This window comes from Galeopterus variegatus, unplaced genomic scaffold (genome assembly GCF_000696425.1).
Source record: "Galeopterus variegatus unplaced genomic scaffold, G_variegatus-3.0.2 Scaffold391, whole genome shotgun sequence".
NCBI lineage: Eukaryota > Metazoa > Chordata > Mammalia > Dermoptera > Cynocephalidae > Galeopterus > Galeopterus variegatus.
In genome coordinates, this window is record NW_007726502.1 from 358,015 (window position 1) to 374,463 (window position 16,449).

Sequence of the window (16,449 nt, forward strand, 5' to 3'; positions counted from 1 at the left end):
CCCTCGTTCCTCCCCTGGGAGAGAGGAGTGACTTCTCTAGCTGCTGAGCTGGGTTCCACCTGCCTGCAGAAAGTGCATGTCTGGTCCCCTCTCTGCCATTCAGGAAAAGGGTACTGTCCCTGCGTGGGGGCCAGCAACTGTCCAACTCCACCAGTCCTGCTGACAAATTTAACTCTGGAGTGAAGTACAGTGAGCCCCTCTGGTAACAGATCTACAGCCACATTCTGCAACCAGGATTTATCAGCAGTAAAGAGCCATCTATCCAACTCCTACATCTATGTTTCAATGGGTTCCAAGCCAGTTTAGTTTATCAGCTCCTTAAAATCTCAACATAAACGAGAAGCAGCGTCAGGGCACAGCACAGCCTAGGGCCCACCCACACAGCCAGAAAGCTTGGATCCCAGAGAGAGTGAGCCACAAGAAAAAAGCTTTCATTTGCAAGAATGCCATCCATCCAGTCTCATACCTTCAGGGTATAAAGGATCTCCATTAAACTGGCATATTCAGCAGGGTTATCTTTCTGCAAGTAATTATATTCTTGCCATGGGTTCTTGGCAGAGCTCTTCCTGTCTGTCAAGATGCTATCCTGAAAACCGGCCAGGCTCCGAGGGCTGTAGGAGTCAGACAGATACTTCCCAGCTGTGGACAAAATCCTGTAATGAAAGTGATGACCGTTACGCCCCAAGCTATTTGTGTGGAACTTTCTTCTTGGAGCAGTCAGACAGCTCCTTACAAAAGCCCAGGGTATCCTCATGGGGCAGACTGAATTAAGGTCCAGTTTGAAAGGAAATGAAAACGCCCTTGGTCAGTTAAGAGTGAGCTGGGCCTCAGATGCACAATAATAACCTACACATTTCCTATCTAACACCCACGCCCCAAGAATATGCTATCTTCCTAATACAGCAGACAGCCTGTACAAGAGCAGTGCTCAGCTCACCACCGTCTGCAACACTGCATGTTCTATGCAGCCCTTCCTTGCATCACAGTGTGGAACAGTAAAATGCCAGGGTGAGCCACTGGCAACACAGCCTCAGAGACCACCCCCCAGCTGGTCCTGGAGATGGTGACAGCAGCTTACTGTATGCCACTTTACCCAAGGGGCTCACCTGTCCCACATACTAGGCTTGTGTGGTGTCTGTGTTCATTAGCACTGTAAAGTTTAAGGTGCTACAGGGAGATCTACTGAGAGAAACTGGTGCTTCCCAATTTCTTCAAGAAAGAAAAACACCTAGAGGAGGTCCTCTAGTACTGCCAGGGAAGTTGAATAACTACCTCCAACAAGGAAGACCTTCCCCTGATACTGACAATCCTCCACTGTTTCTCCTTAGCCCAACTTCACCATTCATCCTACACACTTAAATGTTAAAGAATTATATGAACGCATGTAACCAGGAGAAGGGACATTATAATAAATCCCAAATGTGGCCCATTTCCTGACCTCTCCTTTACTGTAATTTCTTATGAAAACAATACTTTGGGTACAGCAGTTTTTAGGGTGCACTCACTTTTCAAAAATGGATCCCCTAAATTTGTCAAGGAATGTCTATGCTTGCAAGTAAATCCCAGAGACACAATCTTCATCAGGAACCATTGCCAACACAAGCAGCTACCTGGCTCAGCCATTAAGGTCAAGTTAGCTTTTCCTGTCACCTAAGCCTATGATAATTTTGGTTGGGTCTTCTGTCTGCCAAAGTGTAGCCCATCCCTGCCACTGCCTTACTCCCAGTCTTCAGTATTTCTTGTGCAGATCGTGAACAGCCTTCCACTGGCTTCCCTTCCTCTAGTCCTTCCCTGCTCCACTTAATCTGTCCTAATGCGGGGGGACACATTAAGTAGAATGGTCTTTGCAGAATGTGAATCTGAGTTTGTCTTTTTCCCAAAGATACCTCAGTTCCCAGGATAAAACCAAAAATGCCTAGGCATGGCACACGGGATCCTCCATGGCTGGCACCCTCAAATCCTTACACACACTCCCTGCTCATCCGATTGGCCACAGTCCCAGCCCATGCACCACTTCCACACTTGCATGCTTGCTCATGTGCTCTCTCCACCTGAAATGCTCTCCCTCCTGCATGCACCTGAGGAGATCTTATCTCTCCTCCTCAAGGCCTGACCCCAAGGCTTCTCCTCTGCCAGGCCTTTCCTAATGTCCCAGCTAGACGCTCAGTCCTCGGCTTCCATCTGCCTCTCGCCTCTGTTGTGCATTTATCACACACTGTCTTGTCTCTCTCTCACCAGAAGGTGAGGGCAAAACACAGAGTACTCTTCATCTCCGAATTCCTAGCACCTAGCACAGTGCCTGGCACATGGCAGGTGCTCAATAATTATTTGCTGAATGACAGGTGACCCTGGGCTTGGTGACCAGGAAGGTGAGAACCAAGCTTTCATCTTTGCCCTCTGGGAAGTCAGCTCTCCTTTGCAGGCTACAGGTGTTTCAGTCTCAGACAGCTCAGGGGAAACTGACCTTATTGTATCAGCCTGCCATCCAAGATGAAAACATCTGGATATTTCAGGAATGTTTTAAGAAGTAAAGATTGTAGTTAAAAATGTCAGAATACATACAACTCCAACCCCGAGGTACTAATGGCATCATTTTCCTGGCCTCCTCTTCATCCAGACACCACCAGATGACCTAGCCATTAGCTTCTGATCCCCCGTTATATGTATTTACTCTTACGGTGAACTAAACCTTATTGAAATGAACACTTGATTTCTTCATCAGAAGGAATGTTTTCTCATCACTGAAATGTTTTCAATGTTTCAGAAATGTTTTCTCATCATTGCTGTGAGCTCTCAGCTAGCTCTTGAGGATGTCAGATGATTAAATGTGGTCCTTGCCTTCAAGAAGCTCCAACACCAATGGGGGAGTCCAGTGTGTGCCAGTGTGCCCGCTGCTGTGCCAGAAGGCAGTGAGTGCGCACAGAGTAGGAAGGATTACAATTCCATTTACTTCCTCCACTCGTTTCCTTTTCATGACATGTCAGTACCCATTCCTCAGCCGTGGAAACTTGCGCATGTATACTGGATTCCCAAAACCTGACTGTCCCACTGAACTGTCCCACTAAGACCTTACCCTGGTGAAAATACCACTGTTCCAAAAGTGAGTGGTGGACACCCAGAAAATACAGAGTAGTCACAGCAATCTCCCTTTATCTCACCCAAGTTGCCCAGGACAAGAAAAATCTCTCAGGTGACACCCAGCTCAGCCCTGCTTTATTCAGCCTATAAATCACAAAATGATCCCCTTCTGCAAATAAGTGATGTTAGGAGCCTGGCAGCCAATGTCACTCTTGTCGCCGAAGCAGTCTGCAGCGTTTTGAGCTATCGCCTCTGCCACCTGCCCGTGGGGAGTGGTCCCTGGTAGGAGTCTGGGTTCTGCGGGTGAGATTGATGGGGAGATAAGATAAGCTTTATAGGCGGCTGTCATACACGCGCTGTGCAGCCTCCCAGACGGGAACACAGATGGCGACTGTCCCTTTCCAGGCTCAGTGCTTCCAAGATGATGTCATCTCTTTCAGAGACTCCCTTGTATACACCCAGGCTGTTCTTGTCTCACCCAAAGCTCAGGCCAGCCTTTCAGCCTCTCTGGACTGCCAAATGCAGTTAGAGAGGCTCATCCTTTATCTATAACGTCCCCGTTCATCTTCCTAACCAGATCTTTCCTTACCCTTTGGAATGTAATATTCGCCTTCATTAAAAAATTAAAGAAAACCTGTATGTCCTGATATGGAAAACTGTTATACATGCAGAGAGAAGGCATGTCTAATGGCAGACAGTAATCTGTGAGAACACCTGGATGACTCAGGCATTGTCAAGGTTCAAATCACTGTCTCTCAGACACAGCTATTTCCAAAATAGTGGTTTTTTTAACTGAAAAAGTTATTCAGTGTTCCCTCATCTGTAAAAATGGGGTGAGAAGAGTACCTACTTCTTCAGCCACTGGGGGGACTAATGAATTAATTCACATAAAGTCCTTAAAATCAGAGCTCAATAAATATCATAAAGTGGGGGTGGGGAGAACAGTGATGTTTTTTCTAGAGAGGATTTTTAGAGTGAGTAGATTTTCAGTTTTTATTCTGTATACTAGTGAACTGTTTTGATTTTCACAATAAACAACTACTCTAATTAATAAGGTAATAAACTACACGCATTTCTTTTAAATATGTAAGTGTTCACTTTTCTCCTCTTCTCAGGAGTCCTCTGTGACTAACCTGGACCTCCTCATCCCTCTGCCACAGACAGGCCCCTCTGTGTGCCCGGGAGTGGCGTCCCCATTCACTTTATTGATATTATTCACACACGTCCCACTGTGTGCCTGGGTGCCTTAGTTTCATTCATTCCAGGAAGTTGCACAGTCTCTGTGCTGAGTGTCGTTGGATCATGAACAGTGACAGCCGCTCCTTTCTAGTCAGTGCAATGCCTTCCCCATAAAGAGAACCTCACACAGAATCTTGGGCTTGAATGCAGTCTAGGGGCTCAGAGATGAAGACAAAGAGTCATGAGAAGAAGAATCAGCCAACACGGAGTGCAGACTCCAAAGCCAGGATGACCTCCTTCTTCGGCAACTCATCCCAACCCCCGCCTCCTGCCCCCCGGTCCCCGCTGGGCCTCAGCTTTCAGCTCACTTTGTGCCACTGCCAAGAATGCCATTGCCCAGAGGTCACTTTAAGACAATAAAGATCATGTGAGAAGATGGTTAAGGGACTGCTGCTAGTCCCTCAAACAACTGTGTGAAACAGACTTCTTCCCCTCAACTCCTATAGAAAAGAAGAATCAGCCAGACCAAGGAATAAGACATTTAGCTGAAAGAAAGAAGGAAATCTGGGAAGTGAGAACCCTTTGAGGGGGAAAATGGTCTGAATGGGGCCACCTCAGGGCGAAGTAAAAGCTCTGGCAGGCATGAGAAGAGAGAAAGGGTAGAATGGACTTCTTCAGAGTGGCCCCAGAAGTTCTCCTTTGACACACAGCCCTTCAGCAGCACAGGATCCTGCTGCAGGACCCAGAAGGCAGGCGGTGTGGGTTAATCCTAACTCTGCAGGCTGGCCCAGGGGACTCCACCACCACCTGTAATGCTGTTTCTATGGGGACATTTATTTTGAGTCCCAACTTACAAACAAGCAGTCGGAACCCAGCCTATTAATAATGTGGAGACAACACGTACTATTTCCTCATTTAAGTTGAAACCTCTGTTTCTAACCAAAAGTGTGTGATCACTGCCAATCAGGACACAGACTTGTCCTTTTTAGGTGCTCAATAAATGTTTAATGATGACAATAATGACACCTCGTATCTAAGTACAGACAATGCTAGAGACCTGTGGTTTTCAGATGTGACCATATGCTGTCCTTGCTGCACTGTGTACTGGACAGCAACACTCCTTTCTTACCTGTTTGCTAGCTGCTGCTCGAAGTCCCCACACTGCCGCAAGAGCTCTCCACAGGTGGCTATTATCCTAAACAAAAGAAAAAGTACTTCAAGTTCAAGTATCTGGAATGCCGAAATTTACAGGACAAACATTGTCTCATTAATAAAAATTCTAAGTATTTGCTCCTTTTGGTGGTGCTTTTCTGGGAAAGCAGTTTAACCATTTGATGGCCAACCTGAAGTGTTTCATTAATGAGTAATTAATGTAAAAGGTCCCTTCTAATAACCTCTATGTCACTGGCCTCTCTCTGCATCACAATTCTATCAAAAAATCATCTCAAATTATTTTACATTTCCAAAATACTGGGCTATGTCCTTGAGAAAACAGGTTGGAAATACTTTGTATCTAAAATTTTTAAATCAAAATTTATTACCTAATATTTATTAGATGGCTTCTATTTGCAAAGCATAGAAAATTATTTTAATATTAGAAGTATATCTCTCTCTGATCACATGAAAGGCAATGAAGATTAATCCATTTGTTTTTCAGAGATAAGCATGAACGATCATATCTATATTTAATAATCCTTTAATTTTCTAGTAATTTTATGCCAGCCCTCAAATTCCAGCTACTGAGTCCTTCAACACCAAACTCATAATGTTAGAACAAATCCAAGGATTAGAAACATCTTAAGTCTAGTTAACTTTTAACCTTCTCTAAAAGTGCCCATCATCACCAGAGTATCTAGGCATTCCATCATAAGTTTATGAGAAAGCAAAGTATTCCACTCCCTTCAGGTGTAACAGAACAAACATGGCATGACATTTTCTGGTATACCAAGCCACCACAGATGATAAGGGACACAGTTAGCAACTAGAACATTAAATTTCATTGAAAAAAATAAAAGTCCAGAACAGAGCTCATGAAGCAATAATTCAAATGGTCCTGGGTGGTCCTGAACCTACCCTGACAGCCTTCAGTGGATCTAGTTCTGCTCTGGCATGGGCCACTGCATTGAGAACTACATGTGTCACGGGCACCCTGCACATGCCAGCTAGGCCAGGGGTCAGGCAAGAAATGTAAATGGATGAGGTGGGCCAGGTGAGGAGCAGCCTCTCTCTCTGAGTGTATATCCATGAAGAATGGTTTTAAGAAATTTCTAGATTGCTTTTTAGCTCAGCCTAATAGTACAGTAGTTAGAGCACTTGGGATTGGGTAGAACCACAGCACAACAGAGAACATGTGACCAGTCTATCAGCATCAGCTACCAGCCCATGTGGGTCTCTGTGACAATGCAGGCCCAGTATTGCCAGAGCTCCCAATTTTAGGTGATGTTAGAAATCTGGATTCTAGGGCTGGCCCGTGGCTCACTTAGGAGAGTGTGGCACTGATAACACCAAGGCCGCGGGTTCAGATCCCTATATAGGAATGGCCAGTTAGCTCACTTGGGAGAGCATGATGCTGACAACACCAAGTCAAGGGTTAAGATCCCCTTACTGGTCACCTTTAAAAAAAAAAAAAAAATCTGGATTCTGTTAAATCTGGCTTTTAAATGTTGGCAACTAGTCCAAATTTTTTTTAAATGCTATGATCAAACAAAATATGTCCATAGGTCAGATCTGGCCACAGGCCAGCATCTACATTCTCCAGCTGGAACATTCCCACCAGGCATTAGGGCTTGGTACAATAGGGTGTCTACTTAACAGCCTTCGGGTCACACAGGCTATCATGCAATCTGGCTGTCAACAGCACTTGAGAGGGTCACCTCAAAGGCTTTCAGTGAACTCTTCCATAGCCCTTTGTAGGCCAAAGAGCATTGCCTTAGCACTGAGTACTATGGTTCTTAGATCTAGAAACAGGATTTGATTAGCTATGCATTTTCTAAAATATAGACTATAAGTTATCCTAGGTCTATAAAAACTATAGGTTGTAGGGGGGGAGAACCTCACATCTAACATTAAAAATTTAAGTCATTAAAGGAGATGAGGCATTCATGAAGAACTTTTTAAAATATTTTAAGAGCTAGAGGAGTCTTTTTGGTATTTTGTTGTTGGTGGTGGTTGGTTTGGTTTGTTTTTTGTTTATTGTCTTGTTTTTAAAGTTTAGAGTATTAGCTTAAAAAAGGAAGTCAAAGAAAAAATGGATCCTTTACAAACACATTCATCGTTTTTACAAACTATATCATACATGTTTATGCTTACTATATTAGGCATGCACTTAAATTAATCCCCTCTTTACCTAATGGAGTTCTGAAAAGCCGTCCAGTCCTCTTGAAAAAGGGAATTGGGAGGAATATCATCCAGTTTACACTTCTTTCGGATTGACTGAAGAGTGTTAGTGAAATCAGACACATACCTATGGGGAAAGAGAAAACACTACAGGGGCATCGTCATAAACTCTTCAACTCTCAGACACTTGGAATTCCACAGCTTTGGACAAATTGCTAATGATCTTGGGAATGTTGTTAGAGGCTCCCACCGAGGAGTGAATCTACTTATAAACCTCTGACCACAAAAAGGTCTTCTCTGTGTGGCAAGACCGTCCTTACCATCTGGCAGAGCAGCTTAAGGGAGATGCTCAAGATTAGGACGAAGGGACGAACCAGCTTAGAGGTGATGCTGCTAAATTACCCCCTCATCCTGACAAATGCATTTCTTTGGAAGCAGGTTCAAAGAACTGTTCATGGTCCCACTGTCATAACTGACTGTGACCTGGGACACCGTAAGGCAATTTACTGATATCCGGGGTACTTCTGTAGCATCTCATCCCCTGGATTTAGATTAAATAGCCATGGCAGATAGATTAAAGCTCCATGCCAGGTAATGGCCCAACTATAATGGCACAGGGGCATGGTAGTGGACTAAAAGCCAGAAGACTCTCTCTCACAGAGTGAGCCTATCGCTCCCCTGTACACACACATTTTTCTTCGCAGCACCTAACACACTCTAATTCAACAGCTTGCTTCATGTATTTGTTTAATGTTTATTGCCGCTGCCTGACCATGCACACTGTGAGAAGAGGGATTGTGCTACGAAGGTAGCTCGTCACTGTATCCCCAGCCCAAGGCTGGGCATAAAGGAGACACACGGAGATATAGTTCCTGAGTGCATGAAAGATGTGCAAGGCAGCCCTGGGCAAGCACTTCAGTGTCTTTGGGCCTCAGTTTCCTCATCTTTAAAGTGGATTTCTGTACTGCCTCACAGAGCTGTTGTGATAACAAAATTAAATAAATGGAACAATACACACCACAGTTCTCTGAAAAGCATAACATGAAAGCTGGTGTGGGGTGGTGGTGTGTTTAAGGACGTTCTTGGAACAAGAGCAAACAGGTGCATGTCCCTGGGAGAGTGTGGTGAGAACAGGGGGACTCGTGTCCTCGGGAAGACAAGAAAGCCTGAGCCATCTGTGTGCATCACAGGAGGTCCTGCCCCTCTCCCTTCCCAAACCAGAAGCTCCGAGGAGAAAACATGATGATCCGGGGCACAACCCTAAACAGTCATTTGTGTCATGAAGAGAAGGCTGCTCAAAGAACCAAGCAGGAGAAACGGCTTCAGACCACTCCACTAACTGCAAACAACTCTGCTGCTCCTTCACAAAGGTCTTCAGGCTTCCAAGTGGAAAGCTACAGAACCACAGTCCCATGGACGGTACCTGCCCTTCACACCAAGAGACGTGACAGCTTTCCTGGGGAATTGGTCCTAAGGTGGAGGGGCATGGGCCTCCAGGACAAACTGACAGGGAATGTTAAGAACATAATCGTGCTTTAGCTACGGGGAGGTTAAACAAGTGTGTCCCCGCCCTGCAGCTATGACATACACTTATATAGGCAATCCAGCAATCCACACACACTGCTGAAGCTCCCGTGACAGATTGCCTGGGATGGCGAGCAGGCCACAGAGCACTTGCGGGGATGGTTTGTTCAGCCACAGTTTTCAGGCAGGCCTATATGAAAGTGCTTTTTATACTCTATTATCCTTCAATCCGGAATTCTAAATGCATTTATCATGAAATCTCAGAACAAAGTGTAGCTTGTATCACATTTGTGTCCTCAAACCCTCTCATTCTCTCTTACAATACACATTTCCAAGTGTCTTCCATGTGAGAGTCGCTGTGTTAGGGCTTTAATTACATGCTTTCTCTTAATATCCACGCCACCAAGGAAAGGAGGTATCAGCACCATCAGTTTACTCAGAGACTCAGGGGGCCAGCCCGGTGGCGCACTGCTACAGTGCGCCGCTTGGGAGTGCGGCCGCGCTCCCACCGAGGGTTCGGATCCCACATACAGACCGGTTCCCGCTCACTGGCTGAGCAAGGTGCGGGTGCAACACTGAGGGTTGCGATCCCGTTGCCGGTCCCGGTCCAGTACGGGCGCGACACTGAGGGTTGCAATCCGTTGCCGGACACGGAAAAAGACAAAAAGGAGAAAAAAAAGAGACTCAGGGAGGAGCATGACCTGTCAAGGTCCCGACTAGTACATGTCAAGGCCAGGATTGAAGCCCCAGCTGGTCCAGGTCCCATCACAGCTTTAAAGTCTCTAATTCTACAAGCACTGCCGCTGCAGTGTTCTGTGGTTTCAGCCTTGTTCAAGCAGGGCCAGTCTACTGCTGCCCCACATGCTCCATCCCCCTGCCCATCCTTCCGTAATGCCCTTCCCCAGCCCCTCCTCGCTACCGAACAATGTCCCGTTTGAACCCTGTTTGAACCCTGCTCGAACCCTGCTCGAGTTAACTTCAACCTGGTTTCCCTAACTAATTTTATAAACATTAGCTGTTTTGGTAAATTCGATATCTTCCCTTCTAGAGAAAGTGACCTGGTTTGGCCATATATCCTTTAAACCCTGCTCGAGTTAACTTCAACCTGGTTTCCCTAACTAATTTTATAAACATTAGCTATTTTGGTAAATTCGATATCTTCCCTTCTAGAGAAAGTGACCTGGTTTGGCCATATATCCTTTTATAGAGTTTGAATTTTTAATATGGACATGTATTATTTTTAAAAACAAAGTAATCAAAATAACAGAACAACTAAAAGGAAAGATGCAACTAACAAGAGCTCAGAGAAGCAGAGGACAAGAGAGAAGAACAGCCTTAAGAAAGCTCAAGTCCTCACCTCTCACAGTGGAGAGTCAAGAGATATTTAAAGTTGATTTAAAAAATCTTCCTTAAAGTTTGGAGAGAAGAATCAGAAGACTACAAGCAAAGGATTCAAAACTAGCTACTTCTGAGGACAGCAATGAAGGTGGGCAGGAAGGGAAGAAGACTCGCTTTTTTATGTCTTTTTGTATTTTTAAAAATTATTTCTAAAAGCATTATTTTCATTACTTTATAATAAAAGTTTTAGACCTAAAAAAAAACAGTAATTCTTTTCTTCCACAAAATCCTGGTTGGTGGCAGAGAGAAAGAGGCCAATGCTTATTTGATCAGCCTTTCTGTTGCTATGCTTCTATTCTGCAGGAGCACACCTGGGTTCACCTGGTCACACCTCCATCTGTGAGCAGGGCCCCTTGGCAGCCCCTTAGCTGCACCTGAGCTGCCCTTGGGAGGTGCAGAATACCTGTGGCAGTGACTCAGAGCACTGGGTCCAAGGGCCCTCAGGGCTCACAGGGGCATGCTCAGTATTTCTGGAATGACAAGAGCTCCCTAAACTTACAGCATAACAGCACTCAGTTCAATAAAAGGAAGTCCTTGAGACTCAAGGCAACTACATTCTAGAACAAACCACCAAGGGAGGGTCTCCTAGATCTGTCGATAAGCAAGAGAATGGAGCTTATAACTATGAAAGTTCTTACACCTCAGTTACACACATCAGGGAATCCAGGCTTATACTGTTTTCTTTTTCTCCTTTCTACAAAATATAATTTTAGTTTCTCCTTCTATCTTTCTTTTGGGGGAGAAGGGAACAGCTGTATTGAGATATAATTCACACACCACACAATTCATCCATTTACAAAGTACAGTTCAGTGGTTTTTGGTGTATTCACAGAGTTGTACAACCATCACTACAACTTTAAAACATTTTCATCACCACAAAAAGATTCATTGTGTTTTTTGTTTTCTTTTTGGCAGCTGGCAGGTACAGGGACCAAACCTGGGGCCTTGGTGTTATCAGTCATCACCCCAAAAAGAAATCTTTAGCAGTCATTCCCTATCTCCTCCAAATTTCCCCAGCCCCAGGCATCCACTAATCTATCTTCTTCTCTACAAATCTGCCTGCTCTGGACGTTTCATATGATAGAATCATGTAACATGTAATCTTTTGTGAATGGCTTCTTTCACATAATGTTTACGTTGCCTTTTTTATTATATATTTTTAATTATGCTACAAATATATGAATTTATGCACCTTTGTAAAAAATAAAATAATAACAAATAAAGCTTAATCCCCTACAATCACTGTCCCAGTCCTTCTCCATCGCCCCAAAGATAACTGATGTTTTGAGTTTATTACCTAACCTTCCACATCAGGACTTAGAAAACTTTTTCTGTTATGGTCCAGATAGTAAGTATTTTTGGCTTCTCAAGTCATGAGGTCTCTGTCCCAACTAATTAAGGGTGCCTTCTAGTGGGAAGGAGTGATAGGCCATAGGTTAAGTGAATGGGTATAGCTGTGTTCCAATACAACTTTACCTATAAAACGCTTAGCAAGCCAGATGTGACTTATGAGCTGTAGTTTTCCCACTGCTACTCTATAGGAATATATAATGCATTTTAAAGGACAAAAAAAGACCTAGAACAAGAGTCAGTATTCCTGGTTTTTTGTAAATAAAGTTTTATTGGAACACAGCCACACCCATTGATTCACGTATTGTCTATGGCTATTTTCATGCTACAAAGGCAGAGTGCTACAAAGGTCTCTATTGCAACAGAGACCGTACTATAAGGCCCCAAAAGCATAAAATACTACAGGCCCTTGGCAGAGAAGGCTTGCTGGACCTTGCTATGGAAAATATACCCTATCTTTTCGTATGTCATTTTTACATAATGTATTAGACTCTCTATATTGTTCTGCAACTTGCTTTTTTCCACTCAACAGTATGTTTTTGAGATCTATCCATGTTGATATGTGGAGATCTACTCAATACTTTGCTGTATAGGGTTCCCTTGTATGAATATCATATCTTATTTAGCCATTGCCTAGTGGATGGATGTTTAAAATGTTCCACCATTACAAACAATGCCATAATGAACAACCTTAAGAACATCATCTTGGGCTCAGGTGCAAGTGTTTCTCCAGGCTTCATCACAGGAATACAGAACACAGGCATTTTTAATTGGGACAGATACTGCTCTCCAATGTGGCCAGCCCTGTCCCCACTCCCCCAGACTTACTTGGCAAAGAGGGATTTCAGGGCTGTCAGCAGGCCGCAGGTCCCCAGGCCGTTGGTGAACCTGACGCATCTGTCAACAGCTGCAGACGCCAGAACAAACAGCTTGTTCGCAGAGTGGCTCAGCTCCTGCACACAGTCAATTACTTCCCCATGCTCCTGGCCAGAAAATACAGACACACAAAAGCCACATCAGACTCAAGACCACCTGAATAGACAGCATTAAGATAGTGGGAGACCCCCAAGCTCTCACTTAATAGGGATATCAGAAATACAGTCCCAAACAGTGACAGCTCTTCCAGAGGACAGTCTAAGTGGTCAGTGGGATCACAGAAATTAACTCCTGGCAGAAAAGCATGATCAGATGTCTAGTTTGTCCTTATAACTTTCATTTCTTCCCTCTTTTCCTGTGATTATTAAGATGGCATCTCTCCCTCTTGTTCTCCATCTAGGATTCAAATTCTCCATACCAGACACTCTAAAGGAATGTGGAGAAAGGAAAATGCTCCCTTCAGGCGCAAGAATGTAAGTGAAGCAGAACAGTCTTTCTAGGTACATCCCTAGAACACAGGCAAATGGCAAGAGGAAGCAGATTTCAGTTACTGTAAGATCAGTTCTTCAATGTTAACTCACCTCGTGCTACACAACCTTAAATGACTTGAAAACAAAATATCTGAAATGGAAATGGACTTGATGCCCCTGCTGCTGCCCACACAGTGATCCTGCACCCACAGCATGGTCTGTGAATGCTAAGCTCCTGTATCTTCCTTAAACAAAAGACCACCTTTAATAAGAAATTACTAAGTCAGGGAGTTAATCAACTTACCCGCAAAAGATTAAAGCTTCTCGTTTTGCTAAACCTTTATTGGAAATTTTAAACAGAAAATTGGTAGCATATCTGTGGTCTCTTTTTACTTTTGGATTGCAAGAGGTACTTAAAGCCCATTTTTTTTGCACACCTGATCCACCCACCAACCCTCTGCCAGACCTGGCTGAGAGCCTGGCAACCAGAATGCTTCCTAAATGGTCATTGGCAGTTCTGTGACATTACCAAAGGCATGGCGCTGATCTGGATGAGGAGGTGGCTCTCTTCCAGGTCACCATACTTCAGCTGGTAGGTTTTGTACGGCCCATACACAGCATCCACCAGCTCCATGACTTTCACCAGGTTGTGCTCATCTTTAGGGAATCAGAAATTAAAATCAATAATGAACGAAGAATCTGAAATTAATTGCGAGAAAGCAACAGGTGAGAAGTACTCTACTAGAAGTTTTCCTGTTTTATCTCTGCATTGACATCTTGTTAATCTGCTTTTACCATTCAAGGAAGCTTCTTCAACAATCACTTCATTAAATATTTGGATAAATTTGGGCTTTTTGTATTGTTTGCCTAAAGCACTATTAAAAGCACTAACCCCTCTTAATCCCCCAACCCATCATAGTTAAGAATCCCTTTAAATGATAACTCTCATCAGGGTCAGATTCAAAGAACTGCTACAGAGAAAAGGCCCAGTAGGAAGAATGTTTTCCATTTCAAGTGTTCCCAGGACTTTATAGAAATGAGACACTCCATACACTAGGCATTTCAAAAATTCCTATGTTCAGCTACATAAAAATTTAAAACATGTTTGTATCAAAAATATAAATGTGCATATTCTACAATACAGCAATTCAGCTTCTGAGAATTAACCCTAAGAAATCAACAAATATGCAGAGATACAGTACACATAGAAGGATGTTCACGGAAACATTGCTCAGGATCAGAAAGTTTTGGAAATAATCTCAACAGGGGATGGGTAAATGTAACAGCCTTACTCATCTCCTCACATCCTTCTGGTCCTTTCCAATCTGTCCTCCACACTGAGGCTGGAAGAATATTCCCCAACAGAAACCTGATCACATTCCTGCTCAGCTTGTAACTTATCAGTAAGTTCCACGGATCTCCAGTTGGAGTCCAAAGTTTCTCCTACAGCCTACAAAGCCCTGTGCTGCCTGACCTCAGGTAGGAGTGAAGCCTCTTCTATCAAAGCTCTACTGCTTCCTAGGTATATGACTCTGTGCAAATGACTTCACTTTTCTATGTCTGTTTCCTCGACTATAAAATGAAGATAATAATGCATCAATTTTATAAGACTTTTGTGATGATCAGGTAAAATAATAGGTGTCTAGCATGCAGTAGGTGCTCTATAAATACCATCCGCTTTTATCATCACTTCTACAGTCTCATCCTTCTTCACTCTTCCCCGAGCTTCCAGCCTTCTCTCAGTTCCTGAAAGCACCAGGATCCCTTCTGGTTACGTGTCGATCCTTCCGTGTGGAAGGACCTTCTTCCTTGTCCCTCACTGTCTAGTTACCTTCAGTACTGACTCAGCTCAAGTCAGCCAATCTCAATTGTCTTTCTTTGCTATACACTCCCACAACCATTTGCTTTTCTTCAAAGCACTTACCTCCCTTTGTAAGTACATATTCATTAGTGTGATTATTCGACTGTCTCCTACTGGAATCTACAGTGTGTGAGAGCAGGGACAGTGTCTAGTTCTGCTCAGCACTGCATCCTCGTAAGTACATATTCATTAGTGTGATTATTCGACTGTCTCCCACTGGAATCTACAGTGTGTGAGAGCAGGGACAGTGTCTAGTTCTGCTCAGCACTGCATCCTCAGCATCCAATGCCCCAGCACCAGTTCATTTGCAGTTGAACAAATTATTTTGACCTATCCATAGTGCACTCATGAAAAGTAATTGCATGTATATAAAAGATACACACACACACTCTCCTGGGAACCAGGATTCTCACTGCAGGAGACAGGAGATGCAAATGGGTGTGCAAGAAGTAAAAATCTTGGGGCCGGCCCGGTGGCGCACTGCTACAGTGCGCCGCTTGGGAGCGCGGCGGCGCCCCAGGGTTCGGATCCCACATACAGACCAGCCGCTCACTGGCTGAGCGAGGTGCGGGCGCAACACCAAGGGTTGCGATCCCGTTGCCGGTCCCGGTCCGGTATGGGCGCGACACTGAGGGTTGCGATCCGTTGCCAGTCATGAAAAAAGACAAAAAGGGAAAAAAAAAAAAAAAAGAAGTAAAAATCTTGTGGTGTTGGATTTGATCGGGAGGTATCAGCATAAACTGATGATTTCTTTTAAAATATCTATTTCCTCAGGGCTGGCCAGTTAGCTAAGTTCATTAGAGTGTTGCGTTATAACACCAAGTTCAAGGGCTTGGATATCTGTACTGGCCAGCTGCCAAAAAAAAAAAAAAAAAGTATTTCCTAGCTCTGTCCACCGAAAGAGCCCAGAAGTAAAGATGCCCCAGCCACAATGAGCACCCCTGGTGCCCAGATCTTGGTTTCTAAATACCACTTCCCTGTAGAAGAAACCAGGTTTTCTGGGGAAGTAGCCAATTCCAGGTCTGAGGGAAGAGAAAGTACCATGTGTTCCTGGAACGTTTGTGCCGAAAAGCAAGGAGATCCCCAAAGATTGACAGGGACATGTTAAGAAGATACAGGAGCCAGCTTGATGGGGCAACCACAGACCAAATTTAAAATAATCTGGATATCAAAATGAATGATAATAATGGATCATAACACATTGAAGAAAAAAAAAAAAAGGGCCGGCCCGGTGGCGCACTGCTACAGTGCGCCACTTGGGAAGCGCGGTGGCGCTCCCGCCGAGGGTTCAGATCCCACATACAGACCGGTTCCTGCTCACTGGCTTAGGGAGGCACGGGAGCAACACCGAGGGTTGCGATTCCGTTGCTGGTCGCG

General features: G+C 44.3%; 1 protein-coding gene across 1 annotated transcript in view; it reads right to left on the reverse strand.

The window, feature by feature from the left end:
* Positions 1-16,449, reverse strand: part of COG7 (component of oligomeric golgi complex 7) — an 86,697-nt gene that overhangs the window by 28,753 nt on the left and 41,495 nt on the right. Inside the window, exons 8-12 of the mRNA XM_008568260.1 lie at positions 13,741-13,868; positions 12,694-12,848; positions 7,604-7,720; positions 5,387-5,452; positions 467-653 (exon numbers count right to left, since the gene is read on the reverse strand). Of these exons, the coding sequence (XP_008566482.1) occupies positions 467-653; positions 5,387-5,452; positions 7,604-7,720; positions 12,694-12,848; positions 13,741-13,868 (653 nt within the window). The remainder of the gene's footprint in view (positions 1-466; positions 654-5,386; positions 5,453-7,603; positions 7,721-12,693; positions 12,849-13,740; positions 13,869-16,449) is intronic.